We start from the raw sequence: 21,755 nt of genomic DNA, 5'->3' as shown, positions 1-21,755 counted from the left end.
GGGCGCATGCGCGGCGGCGGCGGCGGCGCTGACAGGGAGCGAGGCGGCTGAGGTGCGCGCCCGGATGGCGGCGTCCGGGGCGAGGAAGCCCAGCTCCCCGCGGGACTCGGAGGCCGAGGTCTGGTCCCGCCGGGTGAGGGAGCTGGTCAGCTCCGAGCCGGCCAGCCGGCTCTGCTTCGAGTGCGGCCAGCGGGGCGTCACCTACGTGGACATTACCATCGGCAGCTACGTCTGCACCGCCTGCTCGGGGGCGCTGTGAGTGCGGCGGGGGGCGGGGCCACGCCGCTATGCGCGGGGCCAGGGGGCGGGGCCACGCCGCTATGCGCGGGGGCGGGGCTATTTCCACGCGGAATGCCTCCTGGGGGCGGGGCCAAGGGCGGGGCGTTGGAGACCCTTCCTCAACCTGGCGCCCTCCCAGCTGCATCAGGGACCCCATGGGGGAAGGGGTTAATGGTTATAATAATGTAACGGTAATTTAATATCTATACCCGGTTTCCCCAGCCACTCTGGGCAGCTTCCAACCGAATATTAAAAACAATACAGCGTCAGACATTAAAAGCTTCCCTAAGCAGGGCCACCTTCAGATGTCTTCTAAAAGTCAGAGAGTTGTTTATTTCCTTGACATCTGATGGGAGGGCGCCACCACCAAGAAGGCCCTGTGCCTGGTTCCCTGTAACTTCTCGCAGGGAGGAAACCGCCAGAAGGCCCTCGGAGCTGGACCTCCGTGTCCGGGCAGAACGATGGGGGTGGAGACGCTCCTTCAGGTATACTGGGCCTTTGAGGCCGTTTAGGGCTTTCAAGGTCAGCACCAACACTTTGAATTGTGCTCGGAAACATACTGGTTTGTTTGTGTTGTTGCCCTTGTTTTTATTATGTGTTTCGATCTTATGAACTGCCTTCAGATCTACCTTCAGAAAGGCGGTATACAAATTTAATATATAAATAACAAAATCAGCCCCACAGCCAGCCTTGGCCGAGGGTTGGGGGCTGTACTCCAAAACCGCTGAGGGGCTCCAGGTTGACTCCAGGTTGACTGAAGGCTAGACGACCTTTGGATTTGCTTGTCACCTCTGTGATGTATATGAGACCACCTGGCGAAATCATCTGGAGGCTTTGGACGTGAGACAAGTCTTGCGGGAGGAGTGCAGTGGCTCCTCCAGGGCACCGTCCTGTTCCCACAGTGGCCAACCAGATGTCCCAAACGAATGGAAGAAACCCACAAGCAGGACTTAAGCGCAACAGCATCTCTCCCCATTCGCGACCCTCAGCAAACTGCGGGAGTTATAAAGCAGCAAGTAAAATTTTAGACGCGGGCGGCGCTGTGGGTAAAACCTCAGCGCCTAGGACTTGCCGATCGCATGGTCGGTGGTTCGAATCCCTGCGGCGGGGTGCGCTCCCGCTGCTCGGTCCCAGCGCCTGCCAACCTAGCAGTTCGAAAGCACCCCTGGGTGCAAGTAGATAAATAGGTACCGCTTACTAGCGGGAAGGTAAACGGCGTTTCCGTGTGTGCTGCGCTGGCTCGCCAGATGCAGCTTCGTCACGCTGGCCACGTGACCCAGAAGTGTCTGCGGACAGCGCTGGCTCCCGGCCTCTAGAGTGAGATGAGCGCACAACCCTAGAGTCTGTCAAGACTGGCGCGTACGGGCAGGGGTACCTTTACCTTTAAAATTTTAGAAACTGTGCGCACAATTAAAAGGAGGGCAGCGGATGACGAAACAGAGAGAAGGCACCAGCGATTTGGAAGAGGCCTTGTTTGCGCTTTGTGTGGGGTACAGAAGGACCTCTGGGATAGTGCGGGATTGGCCGCTGCAAGACGGCGCAATGCATCCTGGGCCGCTCCCTGGTGCTGGCCGCGCTCTTTGGCCTTCGCTGGCCAGTGGGAGGCAGAGGCATCTCTTCGCTAAAACAAATAAGAGTTTCATAAGCTCCCCTTTGAGCGGAAAGGCAGGTTAAACACCTTTGACCAAAGTAAATAGAAACTCAGGTTGTTGCCCTGGATGGTGGGGTATGGCTGACATGAGAGGGAGGGTGGAAAAAAAGGAATCTGTGGAATACTTTTAAGCCAGCCGTTGTCAACCTGGCGAGTAAAGGCGGCATGGTAGAATTGTGTAGAATTATGCCTGGCATAGAGAAAAGCTTTTCTCCCTCTCTCACAACGCTGGTACCCGAATGCTGGAAGCTTCAGGACAGATAACTGGAAGTCTGTCTTCACACGGAGCATAGTTGAACTGCGGAACTCCCTCCCACCGGAGGCAGTGATGGCCAACAACCTGGATGGCTTTAAAAGAGGATTGGGCAAATTCACGGAGCAGGAGAGGGCTTTCAATGGCTACTGGATGGTCAGCGGTAGCAATGATTCTGACCACCAGTTGCTGGAAAGCACAGGAAAGGGAGAGTTGCTCTTGTGTTCGTATGCTGCTTGCAGATTTCCCCATCATGGGCATCTGGTTGGCCTCTGTGAGAACAGGAGGCTGGGCTAGATTGTCTTCTTAAATTGTCGTGATATGAGTCCTTACTTTCTCTCCCCGCTGCCCCACCGAGGTTGTCCAGATCCCTAATCCAGGTTTGCTCCCTGAGGAAGTTCTCCCCACATGGGGTTCCTCCTCTCTCCATGGCATTCTGGATATTTCATTTCCCACCCTCTTAATAATTAACTGCCACGGGCAGAGATAATCCTTGCATCAGCAGGTCAGAGCGCTAGGGGACAGTGCCATGAGGAGCCCAGTGGGGCAGAGTCGACATCTAGGCTCTCTTCCCTGAGGGCCCAGGCCTCTCCTGGATTCTGCAGCTTTGGATGCACAGCATTGTCTGCGCTTTCTTGGCAGCTCAGAGAGCTGTCAACATCATTCTCTTCACCAAGGTGTCTCTCTTGCAAAAGCACACACACTTTGCTGAACTCAAAGGCCTGGTTTCTCCTGCTCTCCCCTAGAGAGCATCTACTCAGTGGCTATAATCAGCAGGAGCTTTTCTCTTTGCTGTGTTTCCTGCATTACTTGGACTAGCCACTGTGATTCACGCGATGGTCACCTCCAAACTTGACTACTGTAACTCGCTCTTTGTGGGGCTGCCCTTGAGACTGACCCAGAAACTCCAGCGGGTGCAGAATGCCGCAGAGAGACTCCTTACGGGGTCCTTGCAGCGGAATCACATTCACCCGGTGCTATACCAGCTGCCCTGGCTCCCGGTAGAGTACAGGATCAGGCTTAAGGTGCTGGTTTTAACCTTTAAAGCCCTATACGGCCTAGGACCCTCGTACCTACGGGACCGCCTCTTCTGTTATGTCCCACGGAGGACCTTACGGTCTTCAAACAAAAACATCTTGGAGGTCCCGGGCCACAGAGAGGTTAGGCTGGCCTAAACCAGAGCCAGGACTTTTCCAGCTGTGGCCCCAATCTGGTGGAACGCTCTGTCCCAAGAGACCAGGGCCCTGCGGGACTTGACATCTTTCCGGAGGGCCTGCAAGACAGAGCTGTTCCACCAGGCCTTTGGCCAGGGCACAGCCTGACTCCCTCCTTCAGCAATCCTTGCAGAACTCTAGCACAATGGTTGCCTTTGAATTGATTTTAAAATGATTTGATTTTAGAATGCTGTGTTACTTTTATTGTTGTTAGCTGCTCTGAGCCCGGCTTCGGCTGGGGAGGGCGGGATATAAATAAAAAATTATTATTATTATTATTATTATTATTAGATGACCCTTGGGGGTCCCTTCCAGCTCTACAGTTTTGTGATTCTTCTCCCCCATCCCACCCCTAATGCAGCCGTGGCCTGAACCCCCCTCACCGGGTCAAGTCGATCTCCATGACGACCTTCACAGAGAGCGAGGTGCAGTACCTCCAGACCCGTGGGAACGAGGTGAGTCGGGGGCCACCTGGGGCCTTCATGGCAGTTGTGTCCTGCTTTCTCACATGTAAATATAAGACAATTTATAATAGCAAGGTGGTGAGCTCGGTTTGGTGACTGAGGAGGCCAACGGAAGCCACAAGTGAGGTTTCAGAGGGTGGGCAGGTGATGCTCCTCTCCTGCTGTACTCGGCTCAAGCCCACTCACTTCCCAAAGAACCCCAGAGTTCTGAATTGCAGTTTATTCCTCATATGCATTGATAAGAACCCGTATCTTTTTGTGCGGCAGCATCTAAACTTTGGAATTCCTTGCCTATTGACATCAGGCGGGCAACTTCCCCGTACTTTTCCAGCTCTTGCTAAACAGCATTCTTGTTTAGGCAAGCCTGCCCGGTCGATTTGTGTTTTAATCCCTGTTTAATTTTTTTTGATTCTTTATATAGTAGCTTTTCTTGATGATTCTATTGTTTCTCTCTCTCTCTTTGTATACCTCTTTGAGTTGCCCCTTCTCTTACAAGCAAGCAGTGTCTAAATCTTACGAAGTAAATAATTCTGGGCCCCCTCCCCACCCCAGGCCTGTCGGAAGATCTGGTTGGGCACCTTTGACTCGCGGACGTCTCTGCTGCCAGATTCCCAGGACCCTCAGAAAGTGAAGGAGTTTCTGCAAGAGAAATACGAGAAGAAGAGATGGTGAGAATGACAGGAGCCTGTTCTTCAAGGGGAGCTCAAATCCCGGGAGCTTACTGGGTGGTAAAGGTCTCAGATGAAATTCTGCAAACTGGCGTGGGCTGTTTATTTTCACGTCTTGCTCCAAAGGCGAAATGTTGACTTTTCACCCACCCAAGGGATGAGAGGGTGGGGAGGTTATCCTGGGCGGTGGTCTATCCTCTCCTATGGCTTCCCCCTGCAGGTACATCTCCCCAGAGCAAGCCAAAAGCCTCCCCTCGCTGACATCCCAAAGCTCCACGGTGGAAGTGAAGACGCTGCTGGGAGACTCGGGGGCGATGCCTACAGCAGCCAAACCTGGCCAGGTTGGGAGTATCGGGCATCCTTCGGCCTCGACTAAGTCGCTCAGAAATTCTTTCCATTCGCTGGCCAGCCCAGGCTAGGCCCCTACCCTGTTTCACAAGCTCTGATATCAGGTTTCTGGCAGCTGTTGGGGAGTAGCAGGGCAGGGGGCGGTGTGCTGTAGTTTGCAGTGTTCGGGGCTTGTGTAATTTGGAGAAAATTCAAGCAAGAGACAGTGAGAAACGAGAAATTCATGGAGGATAAGGCGTAGGGACGTGGGTGGCGCTGTGGTCTAAACCTACAGAGCCTAGGGCTTGCCGATCGGAAGGTTGGCAGTTCACAGAACTGCATAATACAATAACAAACAAAAGCAACACTGCCCCCTCGCCCCAGTTTAAAAGGCCATATACTGCCAAAGGTCTGGTTATAGAGGAACATTTTCACCTAGTGCCTCTCAACAACCAACAATCCATCCTGCCCCACAGAAACAGTAGATTCTGAAACTTTGCTCAAGTTTGAAGCTTTGCTCAAGTTTGAAGCTTTGCTCAAGTTCAAAATAAGCATGGCCTGCCAGGGAGACCTTTGTGACACCCTCTTCTAGCCGTTGTGTATTCTTTGTGTGCAAAAGCCACATAAAGCTATCTCCTTATGATCCAACAATATACAGCCCGGGGCACGGTATTCTCCCTTAGCACCTCAGTGGGCCACAACTTGCTTCAGAGTGCATTTGTGGTGCATGCCGGGCTCGGGGGGGGGGGGAGATCTCTTCCTGGGCAGGATCCCGGCCTTTCATTCTGACCGGCTTTCCTTTTTCCAGATTGCAGACAGGAGCCAGCCGCAGGGCCCCCAGCCAGCCAAGAAAGCCAGTATGGACCTCTTGGCCGACATTGGGGGAGACCCCTTTGCTGCCCCTCAGCCTGGACCTGCCTTCACAGCCTTCCCTGCTTTTGGGAGTGAGTAACTTCTTGTGGCTCGCGGGAGCCTCCTTATCACACCAGAGAGGGGGTGGGTGTGTCTGGCTGGGCAGTTTTGATCTGGAGGGAGTGTGTTAACTGAAGAGGCTTCAAAATGGGCATGGGGGGGGGGATCCCAAGCAACCAGGGAGTTGGGGGAGCTGCCTTTTCCACCATGGGGAAGGAAAAACAATACACTTTTGGCTCCTTGACTTAGAGCAGGGTTTCCCAAACAGTCTCTGGCTGGGTTTTTTTTTTGGGGGGGGGACTACAACTCCCATCATCCCTCGGTACCAGGACCAGTGGTCAGGGATGATGGGAGTTGTAGTCCGAAAACAGCCAGAGCGCCAATAATCATAATAATAATTTATTATTTATACCCTGCCCATCTGGCTGGGTTTCCCCAGCCACTCGGGGAGGCTTCCAACAGAATATTAAAATACAATAGCCTATTAAACATTAAAAGCTTCCCTAAAGAAGGGCTGCCTTCAGGTGTCTTCTAAAATATGGTAGTTTTTCTCTTTGGCAAGTTTGGGAAACCCTGATTTAGAGAACGGACCGCTAAGACGCAGGATGTGTGCACAAACCTGGTGTTGGTGAGAACGTAATTCTGCAGTACAGTGGTACCTCGGGTTACATACACTTCAGGTTACAGACTCCACTAACCCAGAAATAGTGATTCAGGTTAAGAACTTTGCTTCAGGATGAGAACAGAAATTGTGCTGCAGTGGCGCAGCGGCAGCGGGAGGCCCCATTAGCTAAAGTGGTGCTTCAGGTTAAGAACAATTTCAGGTTAAGAACGGACCTCCGGAACAAATTAAGTACTTAACTCGAGGTACCACTGTAGCTCTTATTGCTTTCCTGTGGAATTACAAATAGGGGTGAAGAAGGTGTGACGGGGTGGGGAGTATTCCTGCCTTGCCAAGGGGTTGGACTGGATGACCCTCAGGGTCCCTTCCAACGCTTACGATTCTATGAGAACGTTCTCCCTTTTCTCCTAATGCCCGGTACTCAGATTTGCTCGAGGAGGTCAGAGCCCTAGACTTGGAGGGTTGGAGGCCCCTGCGATGCGGGAGGAAATCCATCGGCGGTAGATTCAGGACAGGCCAGAGAAGGAACTTAACCCATGCACAACACTGCGGCTAAATAACCCCTCTTGCACTCTCTCTCTCAGGCCAGGTGCCAGCCCAGGCAGCCTTCACCAGTTTCGATGCCTTTGGAGGAAGTCCTGCCGGAGTGACCTTTGGGGACGCGTTAGCCGCCAGCCACAGCCCTTTCCAGAGCCAGCCCATGGCAGCGGGTAACATGCCCCGTAAGTGCACTGTTTATCATTACTACTATATTGTCCATTCCGTTTATATTCCACCTCCCCTATAGTTCCTCACCCCCCCCCCCCATTTTATCCTTGTTTTGTTCCTCGTCAGCAGGCGGAGACTGTTTTACTCCCACAGGCCTTTGGGAACTGACAGGTTTTTTTCTACTACCTGCATTTTAACAGATTTGCTTTTGCATTGCTTTGATTCTGTTGCATTAAAGCTGAAAACATATGCCGTATTTTTCGCTCCATAAGACGCACCTAGTTTTTAGAAGGGGAATGCAAGAAAAAAAATATTCTTTAAAGGGAGCGCTGAGCAGAGACTGTATGCATCCCAGGCTCTGCTCAGCGTTCACTTTCACGAGCCGCGTGGAGCGTGTGTGCGGCGCTTGCAGGCTTTTCCCCGAGGAGGGAGAAGGCCAGCCCATCACTGACGTGCTGCCCTTCTCCCTCCTTGGGGAAAAGCCCCCAAGAGCCGCGCACACGCTCCACTCGGCTCGTGAAAGGGAGCGCGGCTCTTGGGGGCTTTTCCGGGAGGTGGGGGAAGGGACTGAGGGGCTAAGCCAGAATCTAGAACAGCAAGAGGGAGCGCTGCGCATTGATCCCTCTAGCTGTTCTGGCTTCTGGGATAGCTGCTCAGCCTGCATTCGCTCCATAAGACGCACACACATTTCCCCTTTTTAGGAGGGAAAAAGTGAGTCTTATAGAGCAAAAAATACGGTAAAAAATAGTTTAAAATGTAACTAAGCTATTACATATTATATGCTTTTAGCTTTTTTGTATTTTACCTGCTATGTTTTAATTTGCGTACACCAGCTCGAGGTCTGGGAAAATGGTGGGAAGGTGGAGGGAGGGGAGAGAGAGAAAATTAAAAAATATATTTAATTTTGTATATCTTTCTTCATCAGCAGATCTCAGGGCAGTTCACAGCATAAAAATACAATATAGAAGCACAAAACACACGATTAAAACAAGAACAAAGAAACACAAACCAATAACTCCCAAACAAACCAATATTAATTAATATTCTTCCTTGCAGGTGGAACCCACATGGGCGGTTTCCCCGCCTCCCCTGCTAGCCAACCAGGAGTGGGCATTCCAGACATGGGCGGGGCCTTCAGAGTGGGTGGAGTCCCAAGCAGGTAATGGGTTTCCCTCTGGATCAACTGGTTTGGGGCTGGTGGGTCTGTGGACATTTCTGCCTTTGGCCAACAGGTGTGTGTGTGAGTCTGAGTGGCCTCTGGGTGCATCTCCCAGAGAGCCTTGTACTTACCTGCTTCCTCCTCCTCTCTCTGCCAGTGTCTTTGGGGCCCTCAGCCAGTCACCTGTCCTGCCTCCGCCCAGCCCAGCCACGGCCTACGGGGGTAAGTAGTTTGCCGTCGTCCTCTCGGTTCTGATGGTTGCTTCTGTTTTCATCTTCTATTTATTTGTAGGCCACTTTTCCTGTGGCGGTGATCAAAGTGTCTTGCATCGCAGCAAACGAACAATAATAAATAGAACAATTCAAAAAACAAAACAAACCCCCCCCAAGAACGATTAGAAATAATCATAATATATACAGAACATAAATCCATACGAAAACAATACAGATAAGCTAAGAACTAAATGGGAAAGAGAATGCACTCAGGTGCTGCTGTGTGAACCTTCAGTTACCCACACATGAAAGATCGTCATCGTTTTAATTGTAGGCCACCTTTCCACAGTTACAGCCAAGCTCAAGGCGGTTAGCAACATGGAAAGATGTACACATAATTACAAACATAACAAAAGTAGTCATAAACAGTGAACGGAACAGATAAAAAAAGCACACAACCAAACGGAACGGTTTTCACGTAAGTCATAGTAAGATCTAAAAACAATTCTACAAAAAGTTAATATCGAGAGCAGCAACAAACCCCACCAAAAGAACCCTCTAAACCAGTGGTTCCCAATTGAGATCTGCGTAACCCAACCGGGGATCTGTGGCACATACCTGTCAGCTGTCTGGGAGATCCCCTTTTGGGAGGTGCCCAGAAAAGTGTGAGATTACAGCACCCAAAAAACATACATTTTGGGGTGCCATGCCCTCACGCTGGTCACATGACTTGCAGGGATGCACAGCCGAGGAGATGCAGAGCCCTGGGACACACTGGAGGGTCTGGTGGCACCGCTTGGCTTTTGAAAAAGGGGGGTCCGCAGTACTTGGCTAGTTGGGAACCACTGCCCTAAACAAGACCCCATCCCAAGGATTTGTACCGTAATGTCACATAGAGAGAGTCGCATGAGAATCAGATAGACACAGGCAGGTATACAGAGAATCAGATGCACAAATTTATGGAAGCTTTTAATGTTTGATGGACTACTGTATTTTAATATTTTGTTGGAAGCCGCCCAGAGTGGCTGGGGAAACCCAGCCAGATGGGGGGGGTATAAATTATAAATTATTATTATTATTATTTATAATTTTATACAACTGCATCCATCGCAAAATCACCTTCTCCCCTCTTGTCAGCACCTCGTCCTGCAAAACTGTGTTTGCCGTGCGTTTCTCTGCTTGTTGAATAGATACTGTTGAGCAGGAACTGATTGTGCTCACATAGCGAGGCCTGTGCATGTGTGTCATCCAACGAGGAAGTAAAATGGTGACATGTGAAATTTTGGGGAGCGGTGTGTGTCTTAGAAGGAGGGGCAGGTTTCTAGGAACAGGTCTTCAGTTAATAATAATAATAACAATAATTTATTATTTATACCCCGCCCATCTGGCTGAGTTTTCCCAGCCACTCTGGGCGGCTTCCAACAGAATATTAAAATACAATAACCTATTAAACATTAAAAGCTTCCCTAAACAGGGCTGCCTTCAGATGACTTTTAAAAGTAAAATAGTTGTTCTCTTTGACATCTGAAGGGAGGGTGTTCCACAGGGCAGGCGCCACCACCGAGAAGGCCCTCTGCCTGGTTCCCTGTAACCTTCTCGCAATGAGGGAACCGCCAGAAGGCCCTCGGTGCTGGAAATCAGTGTCCGGGCAGAATGATGGGGGTGGAGACGCTTCTTTAGGTATACAGGACCGAGGCCGTTTAGGGCTTTAAAGGTCAGCACCAACACTTTGAATTGTGCTCGGAAACGTACTGGGAGCCAATGTAGGTGTTATGTGGTCCCGGCGGCCACTCCCAGTCACCAGTCTAGCCGCCGCATTCTGGATTAATTGCAAAACTATGGCAAAGTCGGAGAACCCCAGGCACGTTCCTGGGGTGTAGCAGAGGCCAGTTGCTTCATTTGTGGTATAACTCGGGGCACTTTCTCTTTCTCTCTCTCTGATGTCCAGCCTGCACCAATCCTTTTGCCACTTCTGCCGTTGCTCAGCCCACGCTGCCTTCCACCAACCCCTTCCAGACCAATGGCATGGGCCCAGGTAAGCCCTTCCCTGCTGCCTTGAGACTCTTGGGGTCGTAGGTTTGAGCCCCATTTTTTTTGGGGGGGGGGGAGATTCCTGCATAGCAGGGGCTTGGGCTATAGGGCCCTCTGTTGTCGCCTCCTTCCAGCCGTCCCGCTGCGAAGACCATCACCTCTGCTCCGACGTAAATCAGCGACTCAGGCTTCTGAGCTTGAAGGTTCCCACACCTTCTCTGAGCTACTAACAGCAGCTACTGCTGTTTTAGCCAACTCATCAGCATACCTGTTTGGAGGTTTGCCCTTTGTGGCCGTTTCAGATCCGCGTACTAGACGCAAGTCTTCAGCACTCATCTCCTCTTTCTTAGGAGAACGGTGGCACTCTGTATGCACCTTTTTTCATACCCCACAAATATGCCATGCACACCACGCTTCCTGAGCTTGCTGCTCTGTGGAGTATGGACCCAGGCTTCTGAGCCAGGGCACACTATCAGCAGATCGAACTGCACACACAGAATAGGCGTGAGGCTTGTGGAAGCATACTACAACTACAGATTTATTCATCATAAATCAGGACAAACGTGTCGTCTCTCTCGTCGTCTCAGTGAGAACAGGAAAAGCAAAAGCTACTCACAACGGAAGTTTCCAGCAATGTAAACAGATACATGACACGCAACAGTTCCACACGCCTGCTCCTTAAGGTGGAATGGAAATGTCAACATCCTCATGGTCCCTTCCAACTCTACAGTCCTGTGGTTCTTATCATTCAAGTGGAGGTGGGAGGGCGGAGAGAGAGACGGCGAGTCGGGCAAAGGAGGAGTAGGGGCTGGTTTTGTAAGCCGCCTTCCGCCCTGCAGGACTCATAGAATCGTAGCGTTGGAAGGGACCCCCAAAGCGCATCTAGCCCACCCTCTGGCAAGGCAGGCATCTCCTGCTGCTCCCTGCAACCCAGTTCACAGCACCCGACCCTTCGATGGCTTTAAGAGAGTAGCAAAAGGCACCTTTGTGTAAATATACTTGCGGGAGGAAGCCGCCAAGCAGCACCTGGGTATAACAGTGATCTCCCCACCCACAGTTCCCAGCAGCGGGTATTCAGAGAAATACCTCATTTGACATGTGGAGATAGAAGACAGCTGGAAGAGCGTTCTGGATCAGGCCATTGACCCATCTAGCGCAGCCAGTTTGGGTCCTGCGCTGTGAAGTAGCGGAAAACAAGCTCGCTCCATCTTTCAGACGTTTGAAGATGGCTACCCTCTCTCCTCAGTCTTTTCCAGGCATCCCCAACACCCTCCAACATTCCTCCAGTTTCCAGGCCCCTGACCTTGGTTGCCCTGCTCTGCACAATACCCTTCTTAAATTGTGGCACCCAGAACTGGACAGGTGTGGTCTGACCAAGGCGGAATGGAACAGTGCTATTCCTTCCCTCGATCTGGACACTAGAATAGGAATAGGCTTTTTTGCTGCTGCATCACACTGCTGGCTCATGTTCATAAGCTTGTGGCCCCCTAAGACCCGCTGCGTCCTTTTCACGCGTGCAGCCGTCAAGCCAGGCACCCGCCACCCTCCACTGTTATTCGTGCCCCTTCCTCATTTTTCTGGCTCTCTCTCTTCTTGCAGGCGCCTTCGTGGTGGGGTCCCCCAGCAGCTTCTCCACCTCCCCCCTCTCCAGCGTCTTTGCCTCCCCCCTGCAGCACCAGCAACCGCCTCTGTTCCAGACCCAAGCAATGCTGAGTCAGCAGCAGAATGGTGGTAAGAGGTGCTTTTCTTTGCGGGGGGTGTCACTCAGTCCAGAAGTAGACATGCCATTGCACACTCACTCAGAGAAACTGCGGGCTTTCACATTTGAGGCGCTGTGGAATTTTTTCCTAGGCTAGGAAAAAGTGAATAAACGACAGGCAAGGCCCTATCCCTCATTGGGGTTGTGATGGGCAGGTTGACGAGCTCTGCATGCGTGGCCAAAACCTCTCGAGGCTAGAGGAAGGCCATCGAGGGTCCCCACATACCTCATTGCCCCTTCTTCCCATGGGGCTCATGGGAGAAGGAGAGAATGCTACAGGGAAAGGACCTTGGTGACCCCGATTAAGCCCCTTCCACCAGCACGCGGGTGACGCTGTGTTCTAAACCACAGAGCCTAGGGCTTGCCGATCAGAAGGTCGGTGGATCGAATCCCCGCGACGGGGTGAGCTCCCGTTGCTCGGTCCCTGCTCCTGCCCACCTAGCAGTTCGAAAGCACATCAAAGTGCAAGTAGATAAATAGGTACCGCTCTGGCGGGAAGGTAAACGCCGTTTCCATACGCTGCTCTGGTTCGCCAGAAGCGGCTTAGTCCTGCTGGCCACATGACCCGGAAGCTGTACGCCGGCTCCCTTGGCCAGTAAAGCAAGATGAGCGCCGCAGCCCCAGAGTCGTCCGCGACTGGACCTAATGGTCAGGGGTCCCTTTACCAGGACAGCAGAGAGGGCCCCCCTGAAAAACCAGCACATAGCACAAAAGCGTCCCACAGGATTTGAAACAGAGTGTAAATATGTCTGAAGCAGAGGGCTTGCTTGCCTGGTCTGGGGCCGGTCACTGCCTCTCAGCCTGTCCTCCCTCGCAGGGTTGTTGCTCTGGGGGTTAAATGAGGACAGGGAGAACCGTGCACATGCCACCTTGAGCTCCAGACTCTCTATCTTAAGAGAGCCAGCGGCAGTCTATAGCAGTTAGAGTGTCAGGCCAGGACCTGGGAGAGACCAGGGCTTGAACCTGCCCCTGGTACGCTGGTTTGACATCAACTGATAGGAAGTGCCTACAGAGGGTGCTGAACACAGCACAAGATATTATGGGCTGTCCCTTGAATCCCCTGGATGACATCGCGGAAGAACGTTGCCTCAGGAGGGTGAGGGAAATTCTCTGGGATGATTCACACCCTGGCTGGCACTTTCTTGATCTCCTGCCCTCGGGCAAAAGATATAGAAGCATGATTAGTCGTGCCAACAGGGTAAAGAACAGCTTCTATCCTGGGCTGTTAGGCTGCTGAATGAAAAGATAACAACAGGGCAACTGACTTTTGGGTTTGGCGGGTGTCCGTCAGTAAACGAGGGGAATTAAGACTAAGAGAGCTGAGTGGGGGGTGCCCGTGTAATCTCACTGCATACAAGTTGTACAAGTGACAATAAAGTATTTCAATTTCATCTCATTACGGCATAAGTCATCTCAACACTCACTCACTCACTCACTCACTCTCTCTGTGTGTCTCTCCTGCCTCAGGGTCCCCGTTCAGTGGATTTTCTGTTGCCAAAGGTGCACAGAGACCCCTTGGGCAGCCTGTTGGGATCTCCACCAACCCTTTTGTGGTAAGGAAACTCCCACCCCTCTCCTTCCCCCTCCTCTTCCAGCCCTCCAACCTCTCCCGCTTGCCAGTTCCCCATCTCTTGTGATCACCTTTCCACACCCCAGCCCCTAGATCTCTGTGTGTGTGTGTGTGTGTGTGTGTGTGTGCATCCGCGAAGGCTCCAGCACGAAGGCAGGTGATGCTCACGTGATCTAGATACTAAAGAAAGCAATGTTTTTTCCTCAGTTTGAGGGGCCGGGGTAGGAACAGGCTCTCTACGTAGAAAAGTTGCAGCGTTTGGGACTCTTCAGTTCAGAGGGAAAGGCAAGGAAGATGTTCAAAGTTCCACATAGCACGGGAAAAGCGGATAGAGAATTTTTTTCCTCCCTCTCTCCTAACTGGAGAGGCATCCAGGACAGATGAAAGAGAGTCCTTCTAGCTGATCGTTAAACTGCGGAACTCCCTCCAGCAGGAGGCTTTAAAGGAAGATGTCACTACGGTTGCCTTTTTAACCCCAGCGATGCTTCTGAAACCCAGTTGCCGTAAACCCCAGGAGGGGAGAGGGTTGCTCTTTTGCTCAGATCCTGGTTCTGGGTTTCCCAGAAGAGGCAGCTGGTTGGCCGCTGTGGGAACAGGATCCTGGAACAGACAGGGGAGCCCTTACGTTATTGAGAATAACTGAAGGGAAACAGTGTTTTCCTCTTACAGGTAGGTAGCCGTGTTGGTCTGCCGTAGCTGAAACAAAATTAAAAAATTCCTTCCAGTAGCACCTTAGAGACCAACTAAGTTTGTTGCTGGTATGAGCTTTCGTGTGCATGCACACGTCTTCAGATACACACAAAAGCTCATACCAGCAACAAACTTAGTTGGTCTCTAAGGTGCTACTGGAAGGAATTTTTTTATAGTGTTTTCCTCTGTTTGGGTGGCAGTGGAATAAATAGGCTTTCCCTCCCTAGCTTACAGAATCTTTGGATATTTCAAGATGATCTTTCCGTTCAGTTGATTGGGGTGTTTGTGTGTCTCTCTCTGTGTGTGTTGATCCTTCTCTCCCCCCCGTCCCCGTCCCCCCCACTCACCCACCTCTCTGTCTCTGTCTCCCACAGACCCCGATGGCCTCCTCGCCTGCTGGCCCTTTCTCCCTGGCGAAACACCCCCCCACCAACCCTTTCTTATAGCGCTGGCTAGACGACAGACCGCCGGAGACCCCCCGACTCACCTCGAGTGTGTGTGTGTATGTGTGTCATATAGGAGAGAGCGTCTCTGCCACTTGGGCACTTTACTCTTCCCGCCCCCTGGACTGGGGGTGGGCGCTTAAGTGCTTTTCAGAAGGATTTTTTTTGGGGGGGGGACGGACGTATGGCCTCTCCCTCCAGAAAGCAGCGCACGATGTGACTTGCCAGGGAGCTGGGTTAGCTGGCTGCAAACCAGGGCAGTGATTCTTGCTGGGGAGAAGATTTGGGGAGGGGGGCGGCAAGCAGTTCTGAGCGATGCTGAGGAAGGTCAGTACCTAGAGGTGGGTGTGCATGCTGGGTAAACAGGAAGTCCAGGAGCCCCTGTGAGTCAACTGCTTCCTCCTTGGCCACCCCTCCCACCAGCTTCCCAGCAGCCCTTGTTTGGGGTGTATGGGGGTCTGGGATTGACAAGGTGGGGAGGAGAGGAGGATGTTCAAGCTTTGTACAGACCAGCCCGCATCCCCCTTCTAAGCCTCTCTGGCATCTTTCGGGCCCCCTTGCCAGCCGCCGTGGGGAGGCCTCAGGGCCCCTTCTCCTCTAGGGCGAAGCTGCCCCAAAGCCAGACAGGATTCCTCTTCTGCTGTCCCCGTCCTGCCTCTCCCTCTCATCATTTTATTGCACTAGACGAGGCGGCAGGGAGACGCGGTCAGGGTCGCCGACAAACACACCTGCCTGCTCGTGAGCAGACGAAGCGTGTCCGGAGCAACGGAGGCTCCATGCTGCAATGCCGGAGCCCCAGAATCGAGTCCAGAGGCTTGGAAGAAAGACAGAGGCAGTGGGTACGGTCTGGGGCTCTTTTGGAAAATGTCTGGGCCCCCTCCCCAGGCTTGGAGGTCTGTGCTGTCGTGCAAAACCCAAAGTTTGGCTACCCAGACTTTGCAGTCAGTCCTTGCTTGGGTCCCCCACTTCCGGCTGTGTGCTTTGCCAATGTGCATTGCCTTGCTGGGGCGGGGGAGCCTTCTGGGAAAGCCTTGGCAAGGGTCTCTGAGCAGCCCCCCAACATCCAAGAAGTTCAGGGGGCAGAAGGGGGAGCTGTCCTTTCCTCTCCCAGCTGACACGCGTTCAGTGCAGTGTCTCTGCCAAAAAAGATGCCCTGAGCCACAATACCCTCCGACGTCCGCGTTTCCCGCCCTGGGGGAACTCCAGAAAGCTGCCTTTCCAGCCCCCCCCCCCCGAGGTCTTCCACCAGCCTCACCTGGTCAGACAGTGCCTGCAGAGTCCCAACATTTCAAAAGCAGGGTTTTATGCATCTTTCGAAAGCAAGTCCCTTCCCTTTCTCCCCCACTCCTTTTTCGTGGTCTCAGGAAATCTGACCAAAGCGTTAAGTTTCCGTAATTCTGTTTGGCTGAATGCAGAAATGGGTTGGGGAATGTGCTGGCTGGACTTCGATACCTGGGAGCAGGGAAAACTACGGCTTTGCTAAGCGAATGGCGGCAGCTCTCGTTGTGCTTCCTTCAGTGTGCTGTAGCTCTTTTAATTCTTTGCACCCGTCCGCCCGGCTCCCACCTCCGCGCTTCCTCCTTCGCCCGCACACTTTCAACCCAAGGCTCCTTCAAAGGCCACAATCCCTCCCCGCGCACAAGTATTCTACCTATCCCAGGCTCCCTACGCCGGCCGGGGCTTTTTTCCTTTCTTTGGGGTAACCCTTCAATTGCCCCTCCTGGGAACAGAACGGATGCGTTCCCCCCACCCCCTTAAGGAAGACTGGAGTTTATATTTTCAACAAAAGTATGGACTACGTTTTTAAAAGATATATATCTATATATACTCACGAAATATATAATAAGCGCAGAACTTGTTGCACTCAAAATGTCTATAGATATCTATATGGGGAAGGGGGGAAAAATCTATTTGAAAAACAAACACGGTTGTCCCGAGTCTTCTTTCGGCAAACGCCTGCCTCTCGGGTTGCGGGCCTGGAAGCGGCTGGATCGGGGCCTCTGGGTTCGTGGGCTCTGAATCCTGGAGAAGCGTCGCCAAGAGATCGGAGCGGGCTGCGTCTCGGCCGCCAAAGGCATTCCCAACAAGAAAGCAAGCCTTGAATCTAAGGCTTTCGCTCAGAGGTGGTCCCTGGAAAGGTCCAGGAAGGGTTGAGAGAGATCCTGGACAGCTGCTGCTGCCAGTCCGAGCAGGTAGTGCTAAGTGGGCCAGTGGCAGCGTTAGAAACTCAGATATATAACCACATTGCCAAATGGCACCTTAAACCTGGGTTATTTTCGCCGCAACAGCACCACTTTGTCTCCCCCGTTGAATTTTTTTTATGATTGCTAATATTTTCATTTCTCTACCGCTTTATATTTTAAAGAAAAAAGTCTCAAAGCAACATCCAGTTCAAGCTTCGAGGGCAACATTTCAGATCCTTCTCTGAACGGCATTTTGCTAGAGCTGAGGCATAGCAGGAGAACGCTAGGAAGGCAATGTGGTGCAGTGGTTAGAGCAGAGCTTCCCAAACGTCGGGTCTCCGGCCTTTTTTGGACTACAGCTCCCATCATCCCTGACCGCTGGTCCTGCCAGCTAGGGGAGGATGGGAGTTGCCGTCCAGAAACAGATGGAGACCCGACGTCTGGGAAACACTGGGTTGGAGTGTCAGACTAGGACCTGGGAGGTCTGGGTTCGAATTCCCACTCAATCTTGAAGCTCCCCATGTGACCTGGGCGTCAGTCACAGCCTCTTCACCTTCCTCGCAGGGTTATTCTAGAAATTAGGAGGAGGGTGGAGAGAAAGGAAGGGATAAGGGTAAAGGGACCCCTGACCATTAGGTCCAGTCGTGGCCGACTCTGGGGTTGCGGCGCTCATCTCGCTTTACTGGCCGAGGGAGCCGGCGTCCAGCTTCCGGGTCATGTGGCCAGCATGACTAAGCCACTTCTGGGGAACCAGAGCAGCGCACAGAAACACTGTTCACCTTCCTGCCGGAGTGGTACCTATTTATCTCCTTGCACTTTGACGTGCTTTCGAACTGCTAGGTTGGCAGGAGCTGGGACTGAACAACGGGAGCTCACCCTGTTGCGGGGATTTGAACCGCCGACCTTCTGATCGGCAAGCCCAAGAGGCTCAGTGGTTTAACGCACAGCGCCACCCACGTCCCTAAAGGAGGGATATAAATGCAATGAATCAGCTCTTCTGCCGACCTGCTAAAATTGCAAGGAGGGACCAGGCAGATATCTGGAAACCAGATATCTCCATGGTCACATTCGGGGCATCACTACAGGCTGGGGGGCTGAACCTGTTTTCAGCAGTGGATCTTAGCTCTGGAAACTGGGAACTCAGCAAAAGACTCTTCCCTGCCTGAGGCAGGCTTTGCATCATAGAGGGTGGGGTAAACCTGGCGCGGGGGCAAATGTTGCCTTCGGCCTGGACCTCCCCAGGCTCCCACCCCTTGCTGGCCTCATCCTCCGCTTGGGTGCTTTCTGCTCACCTGCATGAGCCACAAGGGACCCCTAGGGGTCATCCATCCCAACCCCCTGCAACGCAGAATGGAGAAAAGAGGGTGGTGGAGGAACCTCTCAAAGGTTTGCACTGCTGGCCCGCCTCCTATCGGTGCAGAAGGGAGACTGGACAATGGTTGACCTGCTCTGGACGCTCCCCGCCACCATGCGGCCCCCGGCAGGTTGCCAACACGGCCCTCGGACAGGAAACCTGCTCTGGCTGAGTCAGCTTTCCCCTTTATGAACCTGCCAGACACTGCTGGATTCAGGAATCACTTGAGGAAGAAGGGAGAGAGGGAGGGCAGCTTTATTGAGATGGTGGGTGGGGGGCTGGCGCTGGTGGCTCCTGCGGGTGGTGGGTGGTGGTCTTCCTCCAGAGGCTCTCCTCTTCAGTCGCTGCCCTAGTTCAGAGGGACGGCGGAGAGGGCCAGCCCAGCAAGTATCCCAGAGACGTGGCCGGTGAGAGAACTCCTGGAGGATGGAGAAGTGGACATATAACCTCAAGGTTAGATTAGGCTAGACTGGTGACTTGGAGCGGTGGCCAAGACCATCTAACACCGGTCCTGAGAGACCTGCATTGGCTCCCAGGACGTTTCTGAGCACAATTCAAAGTGTTGGTGCTGACCGTGAAAGCCCTAAACGGCCTCAAAGGCCCAGTAGACCTGAAGGAGCGTCTCCACCTCCATCGTTCAGCCGGGACACTGAGGTCCAGCACCGAGGGCCTTCTGGTGGTTCCCTCCCTGCGAGAAGCCAAGTTACAGGGAAGCAGGCAGAGGGCCTTCTTGGTGGTGGCACCCACCCTGTGGAACGCCCTCCCTTCAGATGTCAAAGAGAAAAATAACTACCAAACTTTTAGAAGACATCTAAAGGCAGCCCTCTTTAGGGGAGCTTTTAATGTTTAATAGGTTATTGTGTTTTACTGTTTTGTTGGAAGCCGCCCAGAGTGGCTGGGGAAACCCAGCCAGATGGGCGGGGTATAAATAATAAATTATTATTATTATTACTGCAACCCGGGATACATGGGGCTGCCCCAAAGGCTGTTCAGAAACATCCAGCTGGGGCAGAATCGGAAGCCAGGTTTCTCACTGGGGCAAGGCGGCTTGAGCATATAGTACCGACCCTGGCCTGGCCATCACATAGAAGGCAGAGTAAGCTTGTTTTCTGCTGCTCTGGAGGGTAGGACTCGAACTCGTGGCATCGAGATCCTGACTAAGCGCCAGAAAGAACCACCTGACAGCAAGAGCCGTTCAAAAGCGGAGCAGGCACCCACAAGAGGTGGGTGGCTTCCTTGGAGGCTTATAAGGAAAAGGTTGGGTGTCCACCCGCTGTGTGTGATCTAGCTGAGATTTCTGCTTTGCAGCGGGTTGGGCTGGATGACCTCAGGGGATCCCTTCCGACTCTGAAGTTCTATGAGAACGAGGCTGTGCCCCATGCCCCTGCCCCACCTGCACTAAGCCCTGGGGGTCTGTCCAGTCGCCAGCTGGTGGTTCCCTCAGTTATTCTGAACCTCGCTGTTTGCCCCAGGCTGCAAAAAGTATTGTGCCAGCCTTGCACCTGGAGGAGAACACACACACACACACACACACACTATGACTCAGCCTCTCCTTCCTGTGACTCAAGCTGCTTCTAGGGGAAAGAGCTCACAGCACAAGCTCATCACAGAATCATAAAACCGTAGAGTCGGAAGGGGTCCCCTTGCGGTCATCTAGCCCAACCCGCTGCTTGCAATGCAGGGACCACAGCTCAAGAACCCCTGGCAGGTGGCCAGATGGCCTGTTTTTTAAAATCTTAAGGAGAATTCTGCAGTCGCAGCTGGGTAAAGGCCAAAGGTGGCTTCTCTGCTTTTCCTGCAGCGGAGAGTTCCACAGTTTAACGATGCGGCCTCCGTGCTGGGAATCTGCCCTGAGCGAGCAGAGGAAATGGAAAGCGGCGATGACAAGAGTGCCTCTGAGCGTGTCTAGACTGTTGGAGCGACCTCAGAAGAGGGGGAGGGAATCTTCTACCTCCCACTTGGGGCGGGAATGTCAGCTCCCTGCTGCTTGGGTTTCTTTCCCCTTCCCTGACTCGCATCCAGGGCTTACCTGGGATAAAGGATGGCCAGGAGGAGGCATTCCAAGACGCAGAGCCACCTGGTCGTGACCGTGAACCCGCTGGACATCGTTGCCACAGGGACGGACTCCACTTGCCTGCCCATGGCTTCCAGGGAGAAGAGGACCCCTGCAGCTTGGAAGGAGGGAAAAGATGGAGGAGCCACGTCAAAGGAGCATCTGACCTCTGCCTCTGGACGCAGGCCCTTTCTCAGAGACGATTCAGCATTGGGGGGGGCGGGGTTGGACTAGATGTCCTTTGGAGGGCCCTTCCAGCTCTTAAAACCCCACGTCTGAAATCTGCAGGAGCTTTTCAAGGGGAGATACCAGAGTTTTTTTCAGCTGTGATCTCTGCATTGCGGAGGGGTGGCTAGAAAACGCCTGGGAATCCCAACTCTAAAATTTCATGGGGGGGTTGGACTAGATGAGCTTTGGGGGTCCCCCCCCCCGACTCTCGCAGCCCTATGACTCCGGGTGAGATGGAGAGCCCCGGGGGCAGCGTGTTGGGGATGGGAGAGCCAGCTCACCTGAGAAGCCGACGGCGCAGTGCTCCCTGTACCACAGGTTCCCCGTCAGTGCGGCCAGGAGGGTGTTGAGCGCCAGGTGGAAGAGCCCCCCCACGAGGGCCAAGGCCAGGAGCAGGATGCCCGTCCGCAGGCTGCCCACCTCCTGCTCCACCCCGTGGCCCAGCCACAGGAGCGTGGCCATGTTCATGAGGAGGTGGGCGGGGCCCAGGTGGTGGAAGGGGGCCAGGAAGAGCCTCTGCCACTGGCCCCGGTCCCACACCGTCCTCACGCTCAGGCAGGCAGCCCCGGGGGCATGGAGAGGGTGCCAGAAGAGGGCGAGGTTCATGCCCACCAGGGCCAGGGTGGCCCAGGGCACCATGGGTGGGGGCTGCCTGCCCCCAGGCTGGGGGCCAGGAGAGCAAGAGGAGGGATGGGGGAGGGCTCCTTCTGTGACCTCAAGGCTGATGCAGGCCTTTGCGACCTTTGACCCTCCCTCCTCCTCAATCCTCAGGGCCCCACCTGGACCAGCAGCAGGCCCCTTTAAGAAGACGCTGCCCCCCTCTCCCCGCCCACACCCAAGGAATCCTGGGAGCTGTAGTTCCTTAAGGGCAGCTGAGAGTCTTGAGAAGACCCTCGTACTCCAATTCCCAGAGCCCCCTGGGAAAGGGGTGGCTTGTTAAGGCAACCCCAGGGCAGGAGAAAGGCAGGACGTCTT

General features: G+C 53.3%; 2 protein-coding genes across 3 annotated transcripts; one reads left to right on the top strand and one right to left on the bottom strand.

Moving 5' to 3' along the window:
* The first annotated feature begins 19 nt into the window (after positions 1–19).
* AGFG2 (ArfGAP with FG repeats 2) lies at positions 20–16,885 on the top strand. Its single transcript, XM_082197747.1, has 12 exons — positions 20–255; positions 3,759–3,852; positions 4,414–4,529; positions 4,750–4,870; positions 5,665–5,800; positions 6,975–7,112; positions 8,155–8,257; positions 8,415–8,479; positions 10,418–10,504; positions 12,100–12,231; positions 13,727–13,812; positions 14,894–16,885. Exons 1-12 carry the CDS (start codon positions 65–67, stop codon positions 14,963–14,965), a joined length of 1,341 nt encoding a protein of 446 aa, XP_082053873.1. The 5' UTR covers positions 20–64; the 3' UTR covers positions 14,966–16,885.
* A 1,853-nt stretch (positions 16,886–18,738) lies between these two features.
* On the bottom strand, positions 18,739–21,479 carry LOC309515927 (rhomboid-related protein 4-like). 2 transcript variants are annotated; one of them, XM_082194239.1, is made up of 3 exons: positions 21,062–21,479; positions 20,529–20,670; positions 18,739–18,918 (listed from the first exon to the last, which is right to left on the bottom strand). In XM_082194239.1, the coding sequence occupies exons 1-3, from the start codon at positions 21,417–21,419 to the stop codon at positions 18,849–18,851; spliced, it is 570 nt and encodes a 189-aa protein (XP_082050365.1). In that variant the 5' UTR covers positions 21,420–21,479; the 3' UTR covers positions 18,739–18,848. The 2 variants fall into 2 exon arrangements, with proteins under 2 accessions (XP_082050365.1, XP_082050366.1); XM_082194240.1 differs by having other exon boundaries at positions 20,529–20,664.
* Positions 21,480–21,755: the final 276 nt, after the last annotated feature.

This window comes from Podarcis vaucheri (assembly GCF_965113315.1).
Source record: "Podarcis vaucheri genome assembly, chromosome: 13".
Lineage (NCBI taxonomy): Eukaryota > Metazoa > Chordata > Lepidosauria > Squamata > Lacertidae > Podarcis > Podarcis vaucheri.
Note: the sequence above shows the minus strand (reverse complement) of the source record. Positions and strands in the feature narration are given on the sequence as shown.